General features: G+C 42.3%; 1 protein-coding gene across 2 annotated transcripts in view; it reads right to left on the bottom strand.

The window, feature by feature from the left end:
• Positions 1 to 24,750, bottom strand: part of LOC108785885 (integrator complex subunit 6-like) — a 68,072-nt gene that overhangs the window by 17,938 nt on the left and 25,384 nt on the right. For both annotated transcript variants that reach the window (XR_001941157.1, XM_018555060.1), the window contains exons 3-11: positions 24,582 to 24,731; positions 22,802 to 22,891; positions 22,497 to 22,680; positions 21,141 to 21,269; positions 19,332 to 19,495; positions 14,828 to 14,980; positions 7,078 to 7,210; positions 4,893 to 4,987; positions 1,982 to 2,092 (exon numbers count right to left, since the gene is read on the bottom strand). Coding sequence is in view for 1 of the 2 variants with exons in the window: in XM_018555060.1 (XP_018410562.1) it covers positions 1,982 to 2,092; positions 4,893 to 4,987; positions 7,078 to 7,210; positions 14,828 to 14,980; positions 19,332 to 19,495; positions 21,141 to 21,269; positions 22,497 to 22,680; positions 22,802 to 22,891; positions 24,582 to 24,731 (1,209 nt within the window). In the remaining variant the exon portion in view is untranslated. The remainder of the gene's footprint in view (positions 1 to 1,981; positions 2,093 to 4,892; positions 4,988 to 7,077; positions 7,211 to 14,827; positions 14,981 to 19,331; positions 19,496 to 21,140; positions 21,270 to 22,496; positions 22,681 to 22,801; positions 22,892 to 24,581; positions 24,732 to 24,750) is intronic.

Genomic DNA, 24,750 nt, shown 5'->3' with positions numbered 1-24,750 from the left:
GGCTGCACATAACAATATCAAATTTCTTTGTATAGAATCAAATGCTTAATAAGATGTATACTGCCAGGTGGCATTTTTTGCAATCCTAACTTGTTTACATCCTTTTATGTTAAAGGCCCAATCACACTGCGAAGGGAGTCGATTGGATGGGTCTCATGAATTGCTCCAGCGACCCTGAAGCAGGTTGGTAAACTAGTCCTTCTGACAGAAGATCCCGATGATCAAATAAAGCCCACAGATCATCTGTTAGGAGTGTTACCAGGTCTGCATAACACATCATCCTGGGCCAGTCAGGCATAATGAGGATCACTGGAATGCCCTCCAGTATAATCCTGCAAAGCAGATAAGGAAGAGGATTCAGGGGAGAAAAGGCAAGGATCAGGGTGTATTGATCCTACTACATCAGATCACCAGTGGCATCAGAGCATTCACTGCTTGCTAAAGGATTCCTGTACCTAAAGATAAACCTGTCCAGTTTTTGTGGAACCTGGAGTTCAGGTCATCCACATCTGGCGTAACCACCTGAAACCCACCCGTGTGTAGGGACCATTTCCCCTGGTCCAGACACTGCCTGCTCAGAAAGCCAGCCTGCCAACTATCTACACATGGAATGTACAGCGATGCATGGCACAGGTGCTCTAGCCACTAGTAGCATCATTGATGATTTGGTCAAAAGCTGGTCTAAAGAGATGCTGTCTCTGGAAGGCCATGCGGATCATTGTTTTTTTACACAAGGGTTCAAAGCCCAGTCCAGAGGCTTCTAGCAAATCATCACAGCAGAAATGTAATGCTACAGACATCTAATCTACACATTCTATAGGCCAAGGAATCAACCTAAGAAGTAGTTTGAATGTTTTTAAGTGATATTAACAAGTCAGACATGATTTGAAAATGTAAAACCACAGCCAGAATCAAATGAAGGGCAGGGCCCTTCAGTGAGAGCAGAACTCTGGAAAGGACAAGGGCTTACAGACTGGCATAGCCTCTACCAGAATGGTAGAGGAGAGGACCCAGCCACACCTGATGGAGCCAAACAGGGCTTTGAGGATGGAACAAAGTCTAATATTAGAGGAAAACATGATTCCAGGCTCCAGACATTGACATAGTCAGAAGACATGCTCCCCGGAACAGTTAGCAGAATGTGAGCTGGGGACAACCAGAACAGTGTGTCTAGAATCATGTTGCAACAGGGTAGTGGTAAGGCAATGTATAGACTTGAGGTAAAAGACAAGGCCTCAGGTACTCACGAAACCAGGGCAGCTGGTAGCAGGTGAGGGTCAAATGGCCAAAATGATGAAAATGACTGTAGGTGGGCAACATAAATGGATCAAAGATTGAAGTCCCACACAGCTCCTTTCAAACTGGAGCAGAACTGAGGGAGATGCCTCCTCACCACTGTAAGGTGAGAAAGAGTAGGATGACGTCAGCGAGTCCCAAAGTTAAGCCCTGTGGCAGCAAAATTGGCAATATCGGGTAATAAAGGCACCCAACAACCTCAATAATTGAGGTAGCTCCCAGTGCTCAGCATAACCAGCCTACACACTATGTGAGCCTTCAGAGACAGCGCAAGCATTGAGGCAATGTGAATGGCTCTGCATGTGGAGAGTGATCTGCAGCTAACTTTTACCAGATCAGAGTATGAAGGTGCCCACTTCCAGGCAATCCCTGAATGTCCAGTTCAGTGGGATCTGGATGCAGTACTCCAAAAGCCAGGATGAGGATGACAACACCAAGGAGAGTCCTGGCTGAAGTAAAATAAATCAAAAAAGAAACAAAAGTTCCCTGCAAAAATATGTCTTAATACAGCAGAGTTGGAGACGACCTATGCTGGCTCTAAAATCACCTCTCCTTTAAAACCTCCTGTGTCACTCAACAGATGAGAAAGAAAACAGATTATATATTCTTATTTAAAGTCAGAGGTTTTCATATACAGTACTTCGGGTGTGACATCTCATGATGAGCATTAATACTGATTTGTTACCTGTTGACTAAGCTTTTTCAGATAAGAAATAACACTGTAACTAAGACCACAGTCCAAGTTGTCGGATATTAGAGTTGGAGCTCCCATCAGCCGCATTGCTTTTTTTAAAGGCTATTGAGAAAATAAAAGTAAAGAAGCATCATCAGATTGTTTCATTACGTTCTACATAAAGTAAAAGGAAAGCTCAAAATCATTACATTGGCTATCATGATCACAACTAGATACTGTAATGTAAAACACATTGTGGCAAAAACAATTGTATATGAATGAAACCACCATTTATTCTTTGGCTTTTATTATTGTGTTAAATGAGAACTATGAGGTGAGTGCTTTTCACTCACCTCATAGTTCTAGCCGACCTGTGACAATGACACTGTCACAGGTCGGCTCAGTAGATCGTGAGATGAGCGAACACATACCGGCGTTCGCTCACCTCTCGATCTTGTCACGGCTCTCTGCCGTGACAGGGGAGGGGCTGGATTCCCCCCTCCCCGCCAGCGCTGACTGGCGGAACGGACGGGGGAGGGGGCGGGTGCAGTTGGCTCTGCCTCTAGATAGGCAGAGCCAGCTTTCAGTCACGCAGCTGGGCGGATCCCGGCATAATTGTCGGGATCCGCTTCAGCTGCGGCGTCTCAGTATACCGTGAGCAGCAGCTTGCGGTATACTGCGCCGTCTAAGTAGCAGCTTGCGGTATACTGAGCCTAGGGTGACGGGAGGACGCTAGTTTGTGTCCTCCCGTTACCCTAAGGAGAACTATGGGGAAAAGCCTTAACCCCATAGTTCTCCTTTAAGTATATATTACATATATACAGAGCATCTGAACATTTTAATATATATATATTATTTTTATTACGTTATTTCGAGATATAAGTGACACCTCATGGGAAATTAAAGCGACACAAAACCCTCCGCTTTTTTCTCCTTATATACATCTACGCAATGAACATTCTCCAAAGTCAAATTTATTTATGTTTTAAAATTGAGTCTTACTATTTCAATCCCTTTAGAAAGTCTGCTGTGCTCGCTCCCGTGTCTCTTCTATCCCGGCACACTTAGTAAGAGCCGTGCACGTTGATTCTGGTCACATGCACATCTTTCTTTGCCTTCAACTCCCATAAAGCAGAGATAAATCATCTCTCACTGCACACAGCTGCCCCTGTCCTCTCCACACTATGACAGTTTCACTGCTTGTAAGCGCCTCTGCATTGCTCTGAATTATCAAAACTACTTATAACAGCTTTACAACAATTCTACAACAGAAATACAGTTTACTCATTTAGCTCACATCCTCCGTTTACTTGATGCTTCTGTTCCTTTTATACAGAAATAAACACATTTGAAATCGTGTTCCAGGGAGCAAGGAGTGGAACCTTTGATAATTATTCAATAAAAATATGCAATACACATACATACATATATAAATCATACTAAATTATAATGTATTTTCTTCTGTTAGGTCACATAAAAAGGGTCATTTACATGCTCCACCTTTACACCAATCAACAGAATACAGGAGAGTTACGCAGAGGCCAGGAAGGAAATTAGCTATATATGAACCTTTGAGCAATAACTAAACTCAGAGCTCGACAAATCCCAGGAGCTGGGAGCTGGCGTTATACCTAAACAATGATCCTTGCAACCTTTTCTACAGCTGTCAGTGAAATCATGATCCCCAGAGCTTTCTTTAAACTTGTTTAAAATATCTCTAGTCAAAACTTTTGGCTAGACTCGGAAAAAGATTTAGAACGTTTGCTAGGGTTTTACAATGCCCTCTGTCTTCCTGTGGGAAGGTTTACCATCTGTTTGTCCTGGTGACTTCTTACTTGGAAAGGTGATGGCAAATTTAAGATCATACAGTCAACAGAATAGGAAGAGATGTGGAATCTTTTAATGGGATCGTTTGTTCCAGTGACATCCTGGGTGTACCCAAAACCAATAAATAAATCAATAATATTTGCTTGAGATATGCTTCAAGGATTTCCAGAATTTTAAAGATTCTAGATGAAAAACTGTTGGTGTTACTTCAAGCTGGTTATGGATACATTGAGCAGCACAGTGGCGTAGTGGTTAGTGTTTCTGCCTTGCAGCACTGGGGGGTCCCTGGTTTGAATCCCGTCCTAGTCACTATCTGCAAGGAGCTTGCATGTTCTCCCTGTGCTTGCAATGGTTTCCTCCCACACTACAAAGACATGCTGGAAGGTTAATTGGCTCCAGTCTAAATTGGCCCTGCATGCATGTGAAAAAGGGACCCTAGATTGTAAGCTCCTTGGGGGCAGGGACTGATGTGAATTTGCACTGTGTAAAGCGCTTTGTAAATTGTCGGCGCTATATAAATACCAATAATAAAATACGTGAATATTTTTTAGCTGTCCTAACATTTATGCTGATTATGAATGAAGCAAAATAATATGCACATCAATATATACAGTGAGGAGAAGGTATCCAAGGATGAAGGAATGAGGTTATGTACTCATATTCTTAGTTTACATACCAGGCCCACTAATCACCCTCCATCCAAAATTACTTCCCGTACTTTAACCCTTTCGCTGCCACTGACGTATGTCATACATCGGCAACAGCAGACTCCCGGTGGCTAGCTGGTAAGTTTGCTGGGAAATTTTTGCTTTTGTATTGTGTAAAGCCCTTCCATGTGCATCTTACTTTAAAGCTAGTTATGCATTGATGAGTGTTTGCTATTTGTCTTACTTTTTAATATTACATTACCATTTTGTACAAAACTAATATTTTTTCATGGGTGCGCCCCAATGCAATGTACTAATAATGGCACCTTTGTGAAAATTAAGCACATTGCACATTGGGGGCCACACTCAAAGCCCCCTTAATTTGTTATGTTGATCACCACTGATCTATTTCTGCAACAATAGCCAAAGAAAACCCAGCTAGAGCTTACCATTAAGAAATAGGGTGGCATTGTTTTCAAGTAGTTATCAAAGGCCTGTTGCCACTTCAGTGTTGGCTTTAGCTTGTGCAACTTGAATAAATCATCTGTAAAACAAAGGGATCATCATTATACATTCTTATATAATGCAACATACAAACACAATACATAAAAAAAGAAAGTTAATGGCTATCGACTACACCAAGGGGGAAAAAAAAGCCTCAAGGGGGTGAATTGTTGGCTTATTGTCCACTAGTTACACCAGTGAAGGAAAAGATCATGTGGCAGGAAACAGACCTGAAAACACTACTCAACCAGTATAAATATCAGGTTTGTGCCAGCCAAGATTTCCAACATCTGTCTGCAACCAAAACAATGTTCCAGACCAAAGCAGGACAATAGAAAAGGCCAACTGTAAAGTATATATAAAAATGGGTAATCCACAGCAACTATATTCCCATTTACTGAAGAATGAAAGTCGAAGGTTGTCATGCGTTATTGCTCTAAGCATGTATCCCTTTGACTTGCAGAGTAAGCCTGATAATGTCCTTGTAATAAGCTTTTGTCAGTACACCACTGAAGCTACTGATGCTCTTGAAGTACCAACCAAAAGCAAAGATCAAGGAAATCACAAAAGCTCTTATTTCACTAAATTGCAGACAAAATGCAGCATAGTGATACAAAAATGTAAAGGCCAATATATTGTAACAATCCATGACAACCAGCCAGACATTGGTCTGACTGTAGAGAACAGAAATACAACGATGTATGATGTAGATTATTACCCTATGTACAATTTGCCGTAATACCTACATTTCCATAAAACAGACCTTGGACCCCAAGACAAAGGTCCGGTTATTTACTGTGCTCCCTTTCCCCCCCAAGAAAAAAACGCTGCAAAAAAATACACAACTTTCCCCTGGCATCCGCTCAGGGTGCCTAGGCAAGCATGACATCATGCACCTTTTGGCGAGATCCTGGAGAATATGGAGTAGCCCAAATCTCATGAGAACAGGCTCTGCTACTCGGTATTCCCCAGAATCTCATCAGAAGTAGTGTGATGCCACTCCCAGCAGTATGGAAGCAGAAGGAAAGGGATTTATGAACTTTTTTTCTCTACAGGAATTTTATCTATTAATTGCAGCATTTTCACATAGGGTGGAACAAAGCTAATAAGCAGGCCTTGCGAATAGGGAAAGGTCCAGTATAATTAACAATGATAATGCTAAAATTAAATTCTGCATGCAGTGCATTTAATTTTGGGATTTTTTTTGTACCTTGATGTCAGGTCTAATTGAATATAATTCAGTAAACAGCAGGGCAGTGGTGAAGGCTAATCTCCACAAATATTTTTTTTTTTTTGAGCTTTGAATAGAGTGGGGAAAGTTTAAAATGTATTTCTTTTTATTTGTCGGTGACCACATTGGGGGGATTTTCCTTCACTCCTATGCTTGAGGCATTCGTAAAAGAAATGGGGGGAGCTTTTTTTGAAGGGAGAGGAAGAAATATATACATCTAAAGTTCTAACCTATCCTCGCTCAAGAATACAAATGTTTTGTCTCCTTATTGGAGAGATTTTCCCTCTTTTCCTTTCCTGACAAAAGGGTAGGGAAGGGGAAATCTCCCCAATGAGGTAACAGATTGCAAGGAGTCGACTTTAAAAATTAATGTTTAACAGCAGCTGCAAAGTGAGACTGAGGGTGGAGGCTAACCAAGCTATTGGATGCTATAATGTATTACACATATAAGCGACTGCATATTTTTATCACTATGATATCCATATATTATAAAGACTCCCTGTACTGTATATAAATTACATTGTATGCATTTTGCTTATTTGCATTGTAACGTCCTTCAAAACAAGAGAACAACTTTCCAAAGCTTTCTTCAATAACCCCAATTTAGTAGTTCCATTTACTGCAGATAAACTATTTACACAAAAGAAGAACAATGCTGCACAACTCTGATAAAGTGAAAGAAAGCTCCTAGGTTATGTACTTACTACACATATGCGATTTGACAATGGACTGTCCAAAGTCACTGGTGTTAAAGAATGATGCCCAACATATGGGAAAGACACCACTGTAAATTCTATGGAGCTGTCACTGTAAGGGCAGATATAAGGGTGTTTAAGCAATGTAAGATTGTTTACAGAAACTGGTGGAGATTGAGTGGTATTTTTAGTGTGGTGACTCACCAAGTAAAGGAAGTAATACGGGATAGTTGTATGGCATTACAAAGAGATTCACACAGGTAAGGGTGGTGCTTGCTTTTAAATACCCAAATGGGTGTCCAATTTCACTGTATTTTCCACTACTGCTCACAAAAACCTGAAAATAATAAAAATATAGAAAGATCATATAAATCAAAACTTAGTTAGGTGGCAGAAAAAAAAAGATACTCCAGAGTTAAAATCAAAACAGCTCAACAGAATGTAGTCTAGTGAAACACTAGCATGTAACACCTCCCACTTAACCAGCCGGTACACACCAGCCATAGTGTCACAAGGCAAAGTGTGATAGAGATGTAATCAGTAATCTGTCTGCATTGCTGATTGAACAGGATTTAAGAGGCAGCAATAGTACAGAGCTGACTAAACAATCACACAATGAGTGTTCCTGACACAAGGCTAAAAAGCACAGGATTTTTATATTACCTATATAATCCATTTCTTGGAGTACATCACAGGACACATGTCGGATGGGTCGGTCATGCAGCAACCTCTGGGTGATTATCCACTGGCAATTCAAATCTGTTAGGACAACCCTGCGTAACCCCTCCCAGTCACAGCCTGCCTCGGCTTTGTAACAAGCAATATAAGAGTGGATAACAGAAATTCAGAGGGCCACTTGAAGAACCTTGCAGCCAAAACTAGCATCCACAGAGGTCTGAACCTCCTGGTAAACATGGGCAAAAGTGTGAACACAGGAGCTGGTGGCAGCCTTACAGATTTGGTAAAACGAAGCCTAATGCTGACCCTTTACCAGAAAGGGGGAAAGTTTGACCTGAGTGATCAATTTGAATGAAAATATGGCCAACTCATATGGGGACGCTCAAGAATGACAAAAAGGGAGTAGAATTTGCAGTTGGAAGCAGCAGCAGAGCGGTAAACCCGAAGGGCCGGAACCACGTCAAAACAGTGGAGATGCATGTCTTTCAAATGTTTAGGAACAGAACATGAGGATGGTAGGACAATGTCCTGGTTAAGGTGGAAGGCAGAGACCAACTACAGAGGAAAGGAGGCCCTAGGATTCAGCAAGATTGTGACTATGTGTATAACCAGACAGGGTTCCTTACAAAACAAGGACGTCAATTCAGAAACTGGCCTGGGCAAAGTGATGGCCACTAAAAAGGCCACCTTGTGAATAAGGCCAGAGGGATATCTCCAAGAGGTTAAAAGGGTGGCTTCTGCAGCGCTGACAGGACAAAACTGAGGTACCACAGAGACATCAGAATAAGTACAGGGGAATAAATGGGCAGCCCCCTGCACAAAGGTCATCACTAGAGAGTGGGAGGCCAGCAGCATCTGAAAAATAATCATCAAGGCAGAAATGTGGCCCTTAATAGTACTCAAGACTAAATGCTGATCTAGGCCAGATTGGAGAATGATAAAATGCAACCCAATGAGTACTTCCTGGGATGAAACTTTCTCGCTTCGCACCAAGCAAAATAAGACTTACAGGTGTGATGGTAGACCTTGTGGGAGGCCCACTTCCTAGCTTTCAGAAGCATAGAGAGGACAGTGACCAAAAGGCCTCTGTCCTTTATGCCGCTCAAGCCAGTGTCCGAGAAACATGATGGAATATCTGTGCTTTGTACAGGAAGCCTGACCAATTCAGAAATGCCCACGAAGAATCTACCAGGAGTTTGAGTACATCCACTTACTATGGTCTGCTGGGCCACTTGAAAGCAAGTTAATCGGAATTCCCTCCATCTTGATCCTGCAAAGGAGGTATGGGTTTGAGGGGAGGGAAGGCCTAGATCAGGCTGAACTGATCCAATGGAGTTACCAAAGCGCTGGTGAATGCCCAGGGATCCCTGATCCGGGCAATAAACTTGTCCAATTTGTTCTTGAACCTGGACAGCCAGAGGTCCATGTGCAACATCCCCCAACTCAGACAAATGTCCCACAAAACCCCTGGGTGAAGGGACCATTCTAAGGGGTCCAAACGTTGATGACTGAGGAAGTCTGTCTAACAGTTTTCCATGCCCAGGATGTGCATGGCGGACAGGACCAGGAAATTAAGTTCCGTCTAAGCCAGAATCAGGTCCACTTCTCTTGAGCTGTGCTCCTTCTGGTGCCTCCCTGATGGTTAATGTAAGACACAGCTGTGGCCCTGTCTGCGTGAATCCTGGTCAGAGAGATCTCAGAAGACAAGTCCTCTTCTTGGGCTGAGACAACAGAACTTGAAGCAGCCCCATCCTCCTCCTTAGTTAGTGCACAAGCAGACAGAGGAAAGTCTGGGGGACTCTGAAGAGGAAGGAAAGAGGGCCATTTGTGCCCCCTGCACAAGTCCCCTCTGAGGACCACAACAGTTTAGACACTTTCCCCATATATTCAGCTACTACTGAACTAAACTCTCTGGAGAGCAGGGTAGAGGAGGGTGTCCAAGAAGGTGCTGAAGAAGACCCTGAGGCATGGAGTGACGGGGAGAAGGAGCAAAACACATGGCTAGCAGAGCCCTCCCCAGAACAGTTGTCAGGCTGTGCTGCCCCAGAGCCTGTTGTCCATACATCCCTGCTTCTATGATACACCATGAAAGGAAACCCCCACCATGAAATGCAAACATTAGTGGGTGCCTTGTGTACCAAGGCAGGAGAAGTGACCGTGCATAGATCTGGACTCCATGTTAGTCATGGGTGTGGCCAGCTCAGTGTCCCCATTTCTCAATGCTAGGTGCTGCAATGGCTGTCAGGCGCATGGGAAAACTTGGTAGAAGTCTTAAGCGGAAAAAGGATGTACTTCTGAGGCCTGGTTCACACCTGTACGTTTTGTAGCGCGTTCAATGCTCTACGAACGCTCTACAAAACGCTCAAACATGAAAATCCCATTGTTTTCTATGGGTATGGTTCACACCTTGCCGTATTTCAGCCCGTCTGAACGCGCTACAAAACGGCCTACGCCTGAAAAGGTACATGAGCTTCTTTGGGGCGTTTTTGTCGCACGTTTCCATTGGGATACAGCCAAGTAGCCCTCGGAAACGCGCATTTTCGATACACCTAGGTGTGAACAGAGCATCAGAGCAGAGAGGAGGCATCCATCACTTACGGACACTACCAAAAAACGGAGGCAGGCTGGCAGTGGGAGGAGTTATATGAGGCTGTCATAACAGCTTTGATTTTCTAGTGTCCAATCACTAGCTTTATAACCCATCTATTCAGAAATTAACTCCCTGTGTCCTGTGATGTACATCAAGAAATTACAATGTTGCAACCAACTAAATGGCTCCTCTTAATTTCTACCCTGCACTAGAAAATCACAGATGCAGTTTACTGGGTGTTGCTACCAACACAGACATTCATTTTCCTCCAGCTCTAGTTTATATAAAACCATTTCAAGCACAGAACAAAAATGCAATGAAGCTCAACAACTGACATCTTAAAATATTACAAAGTGTGTGTGATTCCAGCAAAATACACAAAACCCTACCTCTTGAAATTCACATTCATTCAAACATGGGGTCTATTAGATAAGATGCTGACAGCAATACTAGAATAAGAATCATGTCTCAAGAGGAAGACACAAATTACCACTCTGTTATGGGTGGAGTAGGACATGGTTATATGCTCTAAGGACTATACCTCTTATGCAAGTAATCTTTCTCCATCCCAGGTTTGCATGTCACAGGTTGAGCTATTAAACTGAGCTCATTGTGAGCTATCCACACATTCCTATGTGAATGCACTGCAGGGAAGATAATGCAGCATTTCTGTGTCCTGCATCCTCTAGTGGGTTCTCCATAGGAATTCAATGAGAACATAAGTCACAACAGGAGCTGGGATTAAAAAGAAACTGAACTCTAGAAGCTGTGCCCAAAAAAGGCAGGTAGTGAGCAAAAGACTAGTCTTAGCTCTCACTCTGCAAATATACAGCTATGAGGCTGTATGCACAGGAGTGCCTAGACACGCTCACATACCAGGAAGTCATCTGCTATTTTTTTTAGGAAGAATACAAAACAAAAGCTAGAGTTTTAAAGGAACATAACAAATCTTCGTTGTTTGAGTTCAGGTCCACTTTAAAAGCTAAGCCCACCTTGTTAAAGAGGAGCTATGGATAACAATAGACCTTATCAAACCCCATCCCCCTCAGTCCAACACTGAATCTTGAGAGTTTGTCAGTACTATTATTATTACTATGTTATATTGCTTTATATGGCATTCTATAAGTTAAACATGGCTACATGATTCCCAATGAGCAGCACAAAACATCTATCAAAAAGATGGCCAAAAGATGGAAGCCTGGTATGCATGTCTGGCACAAAAGTAGTGAACTGCAAGTTGGACAAATTCATCTCCAGTTGTGTAGATTCATTACAATGCAAACTTAGATGATCTGGCTAGTAATTTAAGTTTCAGACGCAAGCTTCTCAGTTTACATGTAATTAGTAGCCTGCTCTGAACACATCTCGTTCATATATTTGTCTACTGACATTTACAGCTTGATTTCGGTTGTTCTATGGTAACATTTATCTTGTGGAGGCCAAGCTGCTGTCATATCAAGTTTCTCTTACAAGAAAGTGAGATTTCCTAATAATCCATATTTCAAAAGAAATACCAGCTTCTATTTAAAGCAGTTTTTCCTCATCTCAAAGAATTCCAACTGTTCTGGGAATACGGTCAAAGAGAAACACTATTCTAAAAATCATTCTACAGTTTCCACCAACAGAGCTTTTTAGATCTCCAAATATAACCTTATTAATAATTGCGTTCCAGTTTGGGAAACCAGGAGGGCGGAAAATATTTATTTTTTTTGGTGGAGGTGGGCACAGACCGCTGACTGTGCCCACCTCCACCACTGGCACCCATCACCTATGAAGCAAGGCAACACAGCTCCTAATGTTCTGAGCTCTTCAACATGAATACGACTATTGGAAACATTTAAAAAAAGTAGTTTTTTCCCCCAAAATTAGGTTTTTGTTTTCCTGAATTTTCACACGGCAGGTGTATTGATGTAAAAGTATGTAAATGCAGAGCTTAGCAAAACTATTTAATTTTAAAGGTTAAAAGCCCAACAAAAAAGATATTTTGGTGATCTTTTAAGTCTCAGTACCACCATATTAATGTGACTACTCTCCCAGCATTTTAGGATATAAAGCTGAAGGGTTCCCTTACTATTAGGGGGCGTTTTTTCAGTATCGAGTACCGATATTTATCTTTCGCTACTCGCTGATACCGAGTACCGATACTGCCGCTAACATGGAGCTGGCTTCCCAGGCAATCAAGATGCCGCGCAGTGGGCAATGGCACGACATGACTCGATGCTGATTGGTTGGGAAGCTGGGTCCATGTTCCCTTGCGGAACTGCTGGTCAGAGGAAATCTCCCTCTGCGCGGAAGTTCCGGTATCCGGGATAAGTATTGGAGCATTTGGGCGAATGCGAGTACTCGCCCAAATACTCGGTATCGGCACCTACTTACCCCTACTTACTATAAATGGGCTTCATTTAAAAATATTACACCTATTACATAACATTTTTTTAAACCTCCAAAATGTGTTGTATTCATTTGCAACCTCTAAACATGCAATTGTCAGTATAATTAAAGTACAGGTGAAACTCGAATAATTAGAATATCGTGCAAAAGTTCATTTATTTCACTAATGCAACTTAAAAGGTGAAACTAATATATGAGATAGACTCATCACATGCAAAGCGAGATAATTCAAGCCATGATTTGTCATAATTGTGATGATTATCATAAAACACAAAAGAAAACTAAGTGCATAGTGGCTGATTAATATAAAAATCTGCAGGAATTTAGGGACATTTCTAAAGACATATAGTGTGACAAGTCCTTCAGCTTCTAAAGCGCATGTCAGGGCAAAATAAATAAGTGCTCTTACTGGGCACTCAAGCAGTCTCAGTAGACAGTAGCATGGTAGTTTGTAGGGTTTAGCAATAATATCAGGGAACGTCAAGGCCGCAGAAACCAAGTGAAGTTGAATTAGCGTGACATACACAGCATGTTAAGCCCTAGATGGCACTTTATTTGTACTGCATGCAACCAAAATTACAAACCATACATGTGCGAGCTGCACTTTGTGTACATATTACATTCTGTTCCTTATTGTATTAAGGTTATGCTGTTATATACAACACTAACGTCTTACATCACTGAGGAGGAACCAAATTTCCCTTTTGCATGTTTTCGTTAGTGGACAATAAATAATAATCTTTTCAATTACAAAGATGTTTTAACTGATGTGACTCATGTATGGAAGATTTTTATATTTGGTTGCATGTACGAAGTCAGACAGGGGACATTAAAGAGGAACTTTCCCCATATCTTTAAAATAACAACAAACAAACCTTTAGAAATGTTTAGTGATGACAATCTACAAACACATACTTCTAGATAAGTGCCGGCTTTGTAATCTTTGCATACCTTATTTCACTTTTCTTTCCCAGGGAATAAAGGTAATAGCAGGCATCTTGTAGTGACAGCACTTAATGTAATAGTAAAGCTTTAAAATAGAGTACAAGTTCATTTTAAATTGATTTTTAATGAATAGCTGTCATCAGCGGCTTATCAGTCTGTAATAACAACTATTCATTTACAGGGGACTTCTGTTATAAGTTCGCTAAAGGGACCATGAGCTTATAGCAGAAGGGTCAAAACCAGCCGACGTAAGGCATACTGAGCTGGCCAGCTCGAAGCAGTTGTGTTCCGCCGTATGCCTTACGTCGGTGGCAGGGAAACGGTTAATGGAACTGTTGATGCCAATTCACTATTTACGAAGTGTGGAACTGTATATAACTCTTTGGACAAATTTGGGGATTTATAAAGCTGCTAAGCCAATTTTTCTGCAGCAAGGGCTGCTGTTCAAACATTTTGTCTCAGGATTTTTGTTTTTGCACAAAGCGGCTTCACACTTTACCCTGCTTGTGGCATTCACTTCCTGAGTGATAGCCAAAAATAGTTTGTAATAGGGTATGCTAGGTAAATGAGGCCAATAAGCTTTCTCAGAAAAGCAGTCATTTTGCAATCATACCCTAATGGAAAAGTGCTTTGGCAAAAAAAAAGGTTATGTACGGCTGTATTATCTGGGCAATTAGGAGTTAGGTGGCCAGAGTACTGTCCAGTGTCTTATTTAAATATCTAGTTATGATTTTTCTTAAAGGAAAATTCCACTTTCATTAAAAAATAATATTGCATATAAAAGTGCTACCCAAGCAATTTTGTCATTCAGAGTTTAATTAGTGTAATTTAGAACATTAAAAATCATCTTTTCATTTCAATCTGTAGTCACTGAAAATTCACCAAGTGGTTATAATGAAGCAGACCTTCCAGTTCAGGAATCAGTCTGGAAAGGACATGCTGACAAAAAAAGCTTTTTCTTTTAAGTAGAAAATGAAGGAATCTGCAACAAAGTTTAAAAACCTTGCAATGTACATAGATCCCACAAAGTGGATTTTTTTCTCTCAACAAAAATACAGTTACACTTTAACTTCTGAACAAATATATGTTACTTGCAAATATACATGACATACAAGGGATAAAACAATATTGTGATGAAAAAAAAGTGATAACAGACATTGGTTTTTGGTTCACGCAGAACAAAAGTTGGTTAAGTAACAATCATAAAATATGCTTTTAACACTCAGAATTTCCCAGACCAGATAGGTCACTCGTCACCATCAAAACATTCACTCATCACCATCATAACATTCACTCATTACCATCATAACATTCACTCATCTTATCTCTAGGAAATAATACAGTACAGACCTGCCAGCAGGTGTGAGGAGACTTCCGTTCCAAGATATACTGGGTTAAAGGGGATGGCTCTAGCTCATACTTATCAAAAGGTAGCTTATCAATGACCATGGGCTCACAGTCAACACAGGAGAACTTCACCACAGGATGAGACGTGCGGGGAGGCTGCAAGACAAAAACAAACAGTATATGCAGAGGTCTTTCAAACTTTAAACCTACATTACTGACATCATCATCGTCTTTTATAATTTGTATTGTGAACAATGTATGTTTCCCTGCTACAAAACACTATAGAATATGACAACACTACATCAAACTGTATGTAAACCCTAACAATAAACGTATTGGCTCGCTTTTGATCTGGTAAATATAACATTGGAAGCATTTTAGATCTTTTTTATTTGAAGGGGAAAAAAAACACTATTAATCTTTATTTGAAGGGGGGGAAAAACCACTATTAATTAATCTAAATTCGGAGCTGTCGTTTGTCTTGTTCAGACTCTCTGTGTTATCTCAAACTAGTTAACCCTCCTAGTTCTTATTATGGACTGCAGAATGATTAACTTTTATGTTGTAGAGTTCTGAGAGCGGGAGTGGTTGAGCAAAAGGGAACGGGAGTGCTGATATTACTCATTCCAAAAAAGACTGTGTTGTGAGTTTAAAACGGAACTTAAAGAGTGAAGTGCATTTCTGGCAGAGCAATATTTTGGTACTTGCAGCGTTTTAAAATATAGAATCAAATATATATATATACACACTGTATATATCCAAAATTTAAGTTGGCTGTTTAAAAAAATGCTGTAAAGTAAAAAGAATACTTTCAGAAATAAAAGTGTTGTGTAAAGTAAATGAACAGAAGAGAAATAAAAATATTCAAATCAATATTTGGTGTGACCTTTGCCTTCAAAACAGCATCAATTCCTCTAGGTACACTTGCACACAGTTTTTGAAGGAACTTGGCAGGTAGGTTGTTCCAAACATCTTGGATAACTAACCACAGATCTTCTGTGGATGCAGGCTGCCTCAAATACTTCTGTCTCTTCATGTAATCCCAGAGAGACTCGATGTTGATGTTGAGATCAGGACTGTGGGGGCCAAACCATCACTTCCAGGATCCCTTGTTCTTCTTTAGGCTGATGATAGTTCTTAATGACATTGGCTGTATGTATGTTTGGGGTGGTTGTCCTGCTGCAGAATACATTTGGGGCCAATCACATGCCTTCCTGATGTTATGGCATGATGGATAAGTATCTGCTTGTATTTCTCAGCATTGAGCACACCATTGATCCTGACCAAATCTCCAACTCCATTGGCAGAAATGCAGCCCCAGACTTGCAAAGAACATCTACCATGCTTCACTGTTGCTGCAGACTGCTCTCCGGCCCTTGGTCGGACAAACTGCCTCCTGCTACAGCCAAATATATCAAATTTTGACTCTTCAGTCCAGAGCACCTGCTGCCATTTTTCTGCGGCCTTGCAACCAAAAAGCCATAGCTCCTACATGGAAACAAGGCTAAGCAATTCAACTGTGCACAAAACCATGGGAATTGGGGTGCAGAAAAATGGCCTGTTATTAGTATGTAATAACATATTTAACAGTCAACTGTAGAAGCCTCTCAGTCTTGGGATAGTTTCACTGACAGTGGCAAACAGTATAGAGACAAAAGTAACCCAGGATCCTTTGTTCTCTCATAGGAACATGACCAACAGGCAGCTGAATCTTCTGACATTTTTAACGAAGATTCCGAACCACTTTATAGACATGAGATGCCCTTTAAGTAATTCCTTTTTTTTAAATTATAAATGACAACCACATGACCTGCCACTGGAGACAGATTGCATAAACTGGAGGGAAAAGATGTGTTTTTCTTTACTAATTAATTAACTCAACTAACTCCAGGAAAAAAAACATGTATTTACTCTTGCAGTGGGGCTACCCCCACACTGTAAGAGTTAACTGCTTGTTTTTGTCTAGGCCAGCTTGCTCTTAGGTCGGTCCATCGAGCCCCTCCTCTGCGATGCTTTAAGGCAGGGGCGCCCACAATTTTTCGCCTGGAGATCTACTTTTCAAATGACGAGCTCAATGAGATCTACCAATGAAGAAATACCTGCATTCAGGGGCGGGAGGAGGTATGGTGGTGCATTGAAGTCAATGACAGCCATGCCCCCCGCCCACAGTGCGATTGCTAGCACCCGGAATGCAGGCACATTAGTGCCTGCGTTTCCGGTCCAGTGCGATCTGCAAAAACGCTGCAAGCACTATTTTTGCAGATCGCACTGGACTGGACCTGCAGGCACTAATGTGCCTGTGATCACACTGTGGGCGGGGGGCGTGGCTGTGGTGCCACTGACTTCAATACAACTCTACGCCCTCTCCCACCCCTGAACGCAGGGAGCCGCCCGGCTTGCATTCCAGTGGGTTCTAGAGGCCGAACACTCTGGAACGCAGACTTTGTGGTGTGAACCGGTCCTCTCTCTCTCTGCTGTCTCTTCTCTCACTGTCTCTCCCCTGTCTGCTTTTCTTACCTCCACTGTAGCAGCTTCCCAGGTCTTCTATCATGCGCCGGCATCCTATCCTCCCGCAGTGCTTGTGTGGCCGACGTTGCACACAGGGAGAGGTGTCTCGCCCCTTCTCGTCTGCGGCGTCTGACACATTCAGCCGGCTGCCGCAGGAGCACCACGGGAGCAGAGCCATAGCTAGCTCCTTTTGCTTGCTAAAAAAAGTGCCCCCCCAACAGGATTGTGGCATCACCCAGTGCCCTGCCTCCAAGATGTGTTTTTTTTTAATTATTATTATTTTTATTTATTTTTACTGTTGGGGGGCTTTGGGGAAATATCAGGTGTCTAAACAGCCCCCTGATATTTCCCCTTTAAAATCGAAAAAAAGAAACTGAGGACACAAAATCCTCAATCTCTATTTCAGCAGCATCTGTTCTAAATTAATGGAAAGTACAGAGACTTCCCATTCATTCAGAAAATATGTACTATCATCCAGTTTCTGAATGGGGAGAATCCTCTGTAGAGTGCTACTCCCCATTGAGAAACTCATGAATGAACAGGAAGTGATGTAAAGCACTCCCTGTTCATTCATAACTGGGGACAAATAGTACTATTAGGAGGGGGAGGGAGCCGCTGTCACAGCAGCATGGCCGAGGGGTGAGGAGAGATAGCCGCCGGCTGTCAGATCCTGGCCAAGCGGCTCTCTCTCCCCTCACCGATCGGCCATGCGGCTGTGAGAGTGGCTCCCTCCTCCGCTGGCTGAAGCGTTTCCTTCACTTCTCCTCGGATCCCCGCTGCATATAGATGGGGAGAGCAGCGGGGATCCAGAGAAGCCCCACTTCTCCCTGCTGGCCGAGCCCTGGACGCGCACACCGAACCCCCCACCCTTACTGCGCCCGAGAGCCTAGCTACGGCCCTGGCGGGAGGACAGGAGATTGCGATCTACCAGTGTTCGCTTTCCGATCGACTGGTAGATCGCGATCGACCTAATGGCCACCCCTGCTCTAAGGTCCCGTAAAGCATCACTGTCTATACACAGTGTATAGACATGAGGACGCTGAGGAAAATTCCAATGCTGCAGCGGAGGAGGAAGCACTGTGACAGTTGGCCGGCTCAGAGGATCGGGTGAGTGATTTTTGAACGTAGACAAAACTGAGCAGTTAACCCTTGCAGTGCAGGGGTAGCCCTACTGCAAGTGTTAAGAAAAAGTCTTCCTGGAGTTCTTCTTTAGCTTTAGTTTGTCTCTTCTAGCACTGGACAAGCAAAACCAATACTAATATAGTAATAGCATCTGACAAATTTAAATCGAAAAACCCCCCAAAAAGGTCAGTCAAGAATAAAATCCTGACAAGGAGACCTGCATTTACCCTGCAATGCAACATAATACTTGTTCTCATAAAAACTGCTGGCAACACTTTTGCTTGTATAATAGCTTGGCAAGCTAACGTTGATTTAAAGGAGAACTATGAGGTGAGTGCTTTTCACTCACCTCATAGTTCTAGCCGACCTGTGACAATGAGACTGTCACAGGTCGGCTCAGTAGATCGGGAGGTGAGCGAACACATACCGGTGTTCGCTCACCTCTCGATCCTGTCACAGCTCTCTGCCGTGATAGGGGAGGGGCTGGATTCCCCCCTCCCCGCTCCGCCAGCGCTGACTGGCGGATCGGACGGGGGATGGGGCGTGTACAGCTGCCTCTGCCTCTAGATAGGCAGAGCCAGCTGTCACTCACGCAGCTGGGCAGATCCAGACATAATTGTCGGGATCCGCTTCAGCTGCGGCGTCTCAGTATACCGCGAGCAGTAGTTTGCGGTATACTGTGGTGTCTCAGTATAACGCAAGCTGTAGCTCGCGGTATACTGAGCTTAGGGTGACGGGAGGACACTAGTTTGTGTTCTCCCGTTACTCTAAGGAGAACTATGGGGAAAAGCCTTAACTCCACAGTTCTCCTTTAAGTAGCGCTGGAACACACACAGTCCACTGAAAACTTCTACTTGCATGCAGAAAATGAACTTACCAGCGTTGGTGAGTTCTGATCAGGCCAGAAGGATTCAGGAATTGGCCAGTGACCAACAGGAACACCGGTTTTTGGATTAGGCCGTACATAGATAAGTTTGTGACAGCTATGCCAGGCTAGTGGGGCAAAAGAATTATTTGGCCTGACGGAATCTGTAAGTCCATCTACAGAAAGGAAAAGAGAACAAAAAATCATGTTGGACAATTTTTTCTTATATAGGGGATACAACGTAGACTTATTTTGCTTCCACCACACAGAGCAGATAGAGAAACCAAGTGTTTTAAATAGGAAAAGCTGCTAACAACTACCGGGAGCTAGAATTAAATCTGCTTACTCGCAGTACTTTGCTGGTCTGTGTGCTTGCATCGAACTCTTTGGCCCCAATTTGCTTATAGCACTAAAATGTTTGCAGACTTGCTATGCATCAAAATGATTTCCTCAATTTGCATGCATGATTCAGTTAGTTTGTGGTGTGTGTTTCTTAGCTGACCTTCCCCTCTCCAACAGGAAGAAGTAGGTGTTGATAAATATCACGGATTTTATTAATATTCATATTATTATTTGTTTAAATCACCCCTATTTTTCTTACAGATTTGGCAAACCAGGTAGGAGTCAAACCTACACACTCTCATCACCACATGTTCTCATGTGTTTCCAGAGACACGTATACATCAAAATTCTAAATCAGAATATAGAACTATACTGTCTGTTAATTAAAAGGTCAATGGAAACAAACAAAAAAAACAACTAGCAGGGACTATCTATGCAGGGGTAAAGAGATGTCCTGCTTTCAGTAAAACAATATGCTGTATTTCTTCAAGGGAGTATATAATATATACACACATACATATCAAAGTAGCTGCTGGTTATATTCTAAGAAAGGCAGAATAAAACATGATTACTGCATATCTGTGGGGGGGCTGGATGACTGAATCTTCTTTTCCAGCTATTACATACCGTGGGCATGCCTCTCATATCTTTTTTGTGCAGAAATATAGCAAGGCCGCTAATGGTGCTGGTTTAAAGAATCTTATAAAAACAGTAGTAATTCTAAAGCTCTTACAGTGTCCCTAAACTAAAAAAAAAAAGTTAGCTATGTAATAGGGAGCATTTAGAAATGTAATTGTGCCAATGCAGTATCATGAAAAATAGCAGTGCAAGTGTGCCTACAGCCCCTTAGCTGTATAACTGCAGCGTGAAATATAAGGCACTGCTGCCTTCGTTGCTGGTCCCAGGAGATTTGGTGATCTTACTACTGTGATGCTTATTGTTCTTGCTGGAGAGTAATCTGTACCTGAAGACTTCCTGTGCCTAAATCACCCTGCTTCTGCTTTATCCATTCTGAGGATCTGTGATTCTGCACCTCTCCTACTGCTTCTTCACTATCTCCCTACCAGTTGTCAAATCACCTGTCCTAGGGGGGGGGGGGGCAGCTCTGATATAAGAATCAAAGCTCTGCTCATCTAACAAGATTGTTACCTCCACAGAGAGACACAGTACAGAAAAAAAGACATAGTAAGTCTGCAATGTGGAAAAGATCAGCTGCATGGAGCCCATAAGCAATATTGGTGACTAGTCATTTGCACCCTGCTTGCCTTTTTTTGAAACATAGCCTACACAGGGCCTCTTTAAGGTCCAACTTGTGCTTGCTAATTACAGAACAGTAGTTATCTATACATCTTTTTGTGCTTACATGTCATATGTGCTTATTCAATAGGCATTCACTATCTACTCACTATGTTAACACAGCTGCACGTACCAGGGTTACAATTAGTTTAAATACCTATTAAAGGCATAAGTGGTATGTACCTTCTCCATTTGGAACAGGGTCAGGGCCAGTCTTCTCAAAGTTAATTACAACTCCACTCTGAACCTTCTGAACCAGAGATTCCAGACACTGATTTAACATCCTCTGTGACCTGACACAGTATGAACGACCTGAAAAACACAACTGGGTTACAAAAAAAAAAAGAAAAAAGTTCCTCTACCAGCAGTGGTATTTACTTTGATCTAGTCAGCTATAAGGAGCAAAATTACTCCACCTATATTTTACAGGGCACCCTGCATAATCTAATGGAAAGTGAAATAAAGGTCTCAGTACTGTGCAGTTCTATAACAAGGGTACATTTTCACCAGTTAGGGCCCATTCACATAACTTGTGTTGTCACAAACTATGCAAGTTATTGTGTTACCGCTCATTGCCCACCTGGAGGAGTGTTGGGGTGCCATGGTGGAGGGGGGTGAGGGGGTTGGTCAGTTTGGGTGTAAATTGATTCTTGTGGGTGGTCTATGGAAAGACCACCCTGTTCAGAGATCATTGACCATCTTTAGAGCCTCTAATGAAGTCACAAAACATAATACACAATTCTGACAGCACTAAAAGCAATACAAGAAGTCAGATGAGGTCAGAAGACGCACTTCAAAACTGCAATAATAAATACAATTTTACACAGCCGCCCTCTACTAAAATATTTGAATGGAAGTCCCTCTGTTTTAATCCTATTTGTTGAACAGAACCTTCCATAAATATCAGGAAGATTAAACTTCATATGAAACAATTACACAAAACTAAAAAAACAACAAAAAAACAGAAGGATGTGTGCAAGGGCAGAACAAGAAGAATATTTACTTAAAGGAGAACTATGGGGTCAGCGTTTTTCCCCATAGTTCTCCTTAGGGTAATGGGAGGACACAAACTAGCTTCCTCCCGTTACCTTAAGCTCAGTATACCGGGAGCTACAGCTTGCGGTATACTGAGACGCCGCAGCCGGAGCGGATCCCGACGTAGATGACGGGATCCGCCCAGCTGCGTGAGTGACAGCTGGCTCTGCCTATCTAGAGGCAGAGCCAGCTGTATCCGCCCCCTCCCCCGTCCGTTCCGCCAGTTAGCGCTGGCAGATCGGAGCGGGGAATCCAGCCCCTCCCCCTGTCACGGCAGAGAGCCGTGACAGGATCGAGAGGTGAGCGAACCCGGTATGTGTTCGCTCACCTCCCGATCTACTGAGCCGACCTGTGACAGTCTCATTGTCACAGGTCGGCTAGAACTATGAGGTGAGTGAAAAGCACTCACCTTATAGTTCTCCTTTAAGGAACTCAAGTATGAAGAAATTCTCTGATGCCAAGTTGCAATAATTTGCACTGAGCGTACACGTGCCGCCATCTTACCTCCAGTGACTTCACACATCTGAGTAACAGCGGACTCATCTGATGGCACACTGCCAAGCTGCTCAGGCTCCACAGACGAAACTCCAGGAAGGCGCAGTACAAGAGCAAATAGCCTTTGATCCCATCGGAATGGCTCCTTAGTGAGTTCGCTTCCCGGCAAAGGAGAGTTTAGGGGAAGATGGAGCTTTAAGAGAGAAGAATGATACAAAAATAAATAAGAATGATAACAGAATAAAATGCACAGAGCTCAATGTATACTGAAATGTTTCACTGTCAGCGTGGAGCAATTAGAGAAGAGAACTCACCTCTTCCTGAACACCTGAAGGAATCGTAAGCTTGCTACCATCTGTGATGGTGATTAAAATGGAAGGCTCCAAAAAGAATGGATTTCTTCCCTTAAAGACATTAAAAAGAGATTATGAAAAAGAATTCAATAAATTAGAACAATTTCTGCAAGCAGATATAATCTGCTACACGTTGCATATGTCATTGTTTAACTACGGAGGAAGGAAGGATTACACAGCTACCGATTCTGTAGACTATGGAGACTATATGGAGACTATATTACATTGTGCGGGTGGGGTGTGCCCTTGCCCAATCTATCTTGTACCCTTATTTCCCCGTATTCTCTTAATAAACTTTATTATTTAAAAAAATAAAACTACAGTAAGGCAACTACTTTTTTTTTTAAGAACAATTCTAGTCTGCAGGATAAGTCAGATATTACTTTAAAACAAACAGCCAGTAATTCAGTGTGCTGTTTTTTACTTTAAAGAGAAGTTCAACTTATCACTTTTGGTGAGACCAGATACCACAAACAAAATAAAAGAGCCAGTTAAGACCTGAGCAGCCTTAGTGGCCGGGACCCATTATTAATGACATAGTGGCTCAGTTCACCACTACCCGACATGCTGGTTTAAAGTGACAACATCTTAGAGACTCTGGGATTTTAATACATTTATAAAAGAGCTGTGAGGAGAGAAAAACAGTTCTCTGTCTCTGGTTAGGCAGCTCGCATACAAACGGGGCAACACTCCAATGGGTTCCCAAAACGCAGCGAAATCAGAGCACCAGACAAAATTGTGAGTGTGTCAATACAGCTTTAATGGTCCAGATAAGGGGGAAAAAATGTGTTTCTCCTTTGGAGAAAACCAAGTGCCTGGCTCCACCGTATGTATGGCCAGTTTAAGGGTCTACTTTTGTTCCTTGTCATGAACTAGGCCTGTAATAGCGCAGTTTATCCCCACCCTTTCTCTTTTTTTTGTCAGTTGTTACTTGTTTTAATAAATGCTGTTGTCACTTAAATTGAGTAAGAAGAACACAGGGCAAGACTAGGAGGAACTGCATTGTGTTGTTAGATTCACAGAATTTGCAGTACACTAAAGTCAGCTTGGCTAGCAGTGGTGCTGGCTGCTTTCCCAGTCTGAATGCTGAAAGGAGGATTAGAGGAGGCTTGTCCCATTGAGGTACTATTTACAAATAAATGTACATTTATTTTAATGTGTACATACCTGAATTAAATGAAGGCCTGTCTACGCTTACATTTTAACCTCAGCTTAGTCCCTAAACATAACCTTCACCTGAGGCTCAACATCAGACATATTCCTAGAGCTAACTTAATCATCAAGACAGTCATATAATTATATTGTTTGCCAACAGGTTTATGTGCCACATGCTGTAATACATTCAAATCAAAGTGTGATACAGAGTGAATGCATCAAAAACTGGCACAAAACAAATGTGCCCATGTGCGCACGCACTCTTTAATATGTAACTCCAGGCAAATTTTTTTTTTATATATCTTTCATAACAGTGGGGAGAAAAAAGAGAACCTGTTTTTGCATGAGATCCACTTTGAGGCGATGTTGCCTCAGGTACCCATGTTGTTGCTGCGGTGGTCACTCTCCCAGCCAGGTCACCACCCCCATTAGGTGAAAAAAATACTAATTTATCAGTACAACTTCATACAACATAACGACTTGGTGCACCCTTTCCAACCTGGCATTGGGGAGGGGGAGCAGGCTTGATGGCTACTTTCTAAACCCGCGGACAACCTATAGCTAAAACGTTATGTGTGTTATATACCTGTCCATAGTTGTCAATTCCAGACACCAATCGATTCAAATTCAGCAAGTCAAAGGAAGATCTTAGTGCCTGGCCAAGAGTAGTGAGTCCCGATGCTTGAAGGTTCTTCAGCTCATTCATAAATGTGGCATGGTTCTCCTTCCAACCAGCCTGTCGATAAAGGAATGTG

This window comes from Nanorana parkeri, unplaced genomic scaffold (assembly GCF_000935625.1).
Source record: "Nanorana parkeri isolate BGI_ZX_2015 unplaced genomic scaffold, ASM93562v1 scaffold182, whole genome shotgun sequence".
Classification (NCBI taxonomy): domain Eukaryota; kingdom Metazoa; phylum Chordata; class Amphibia; order Anura; family Dicroglossidae; genus Nanorana; species Nanorana parkeri.
The sequence above is the reverse complement of the archived record's forward strand: the minus strand, read 5'-3'. Positions and strand labels throughout refer to the sequence as shown.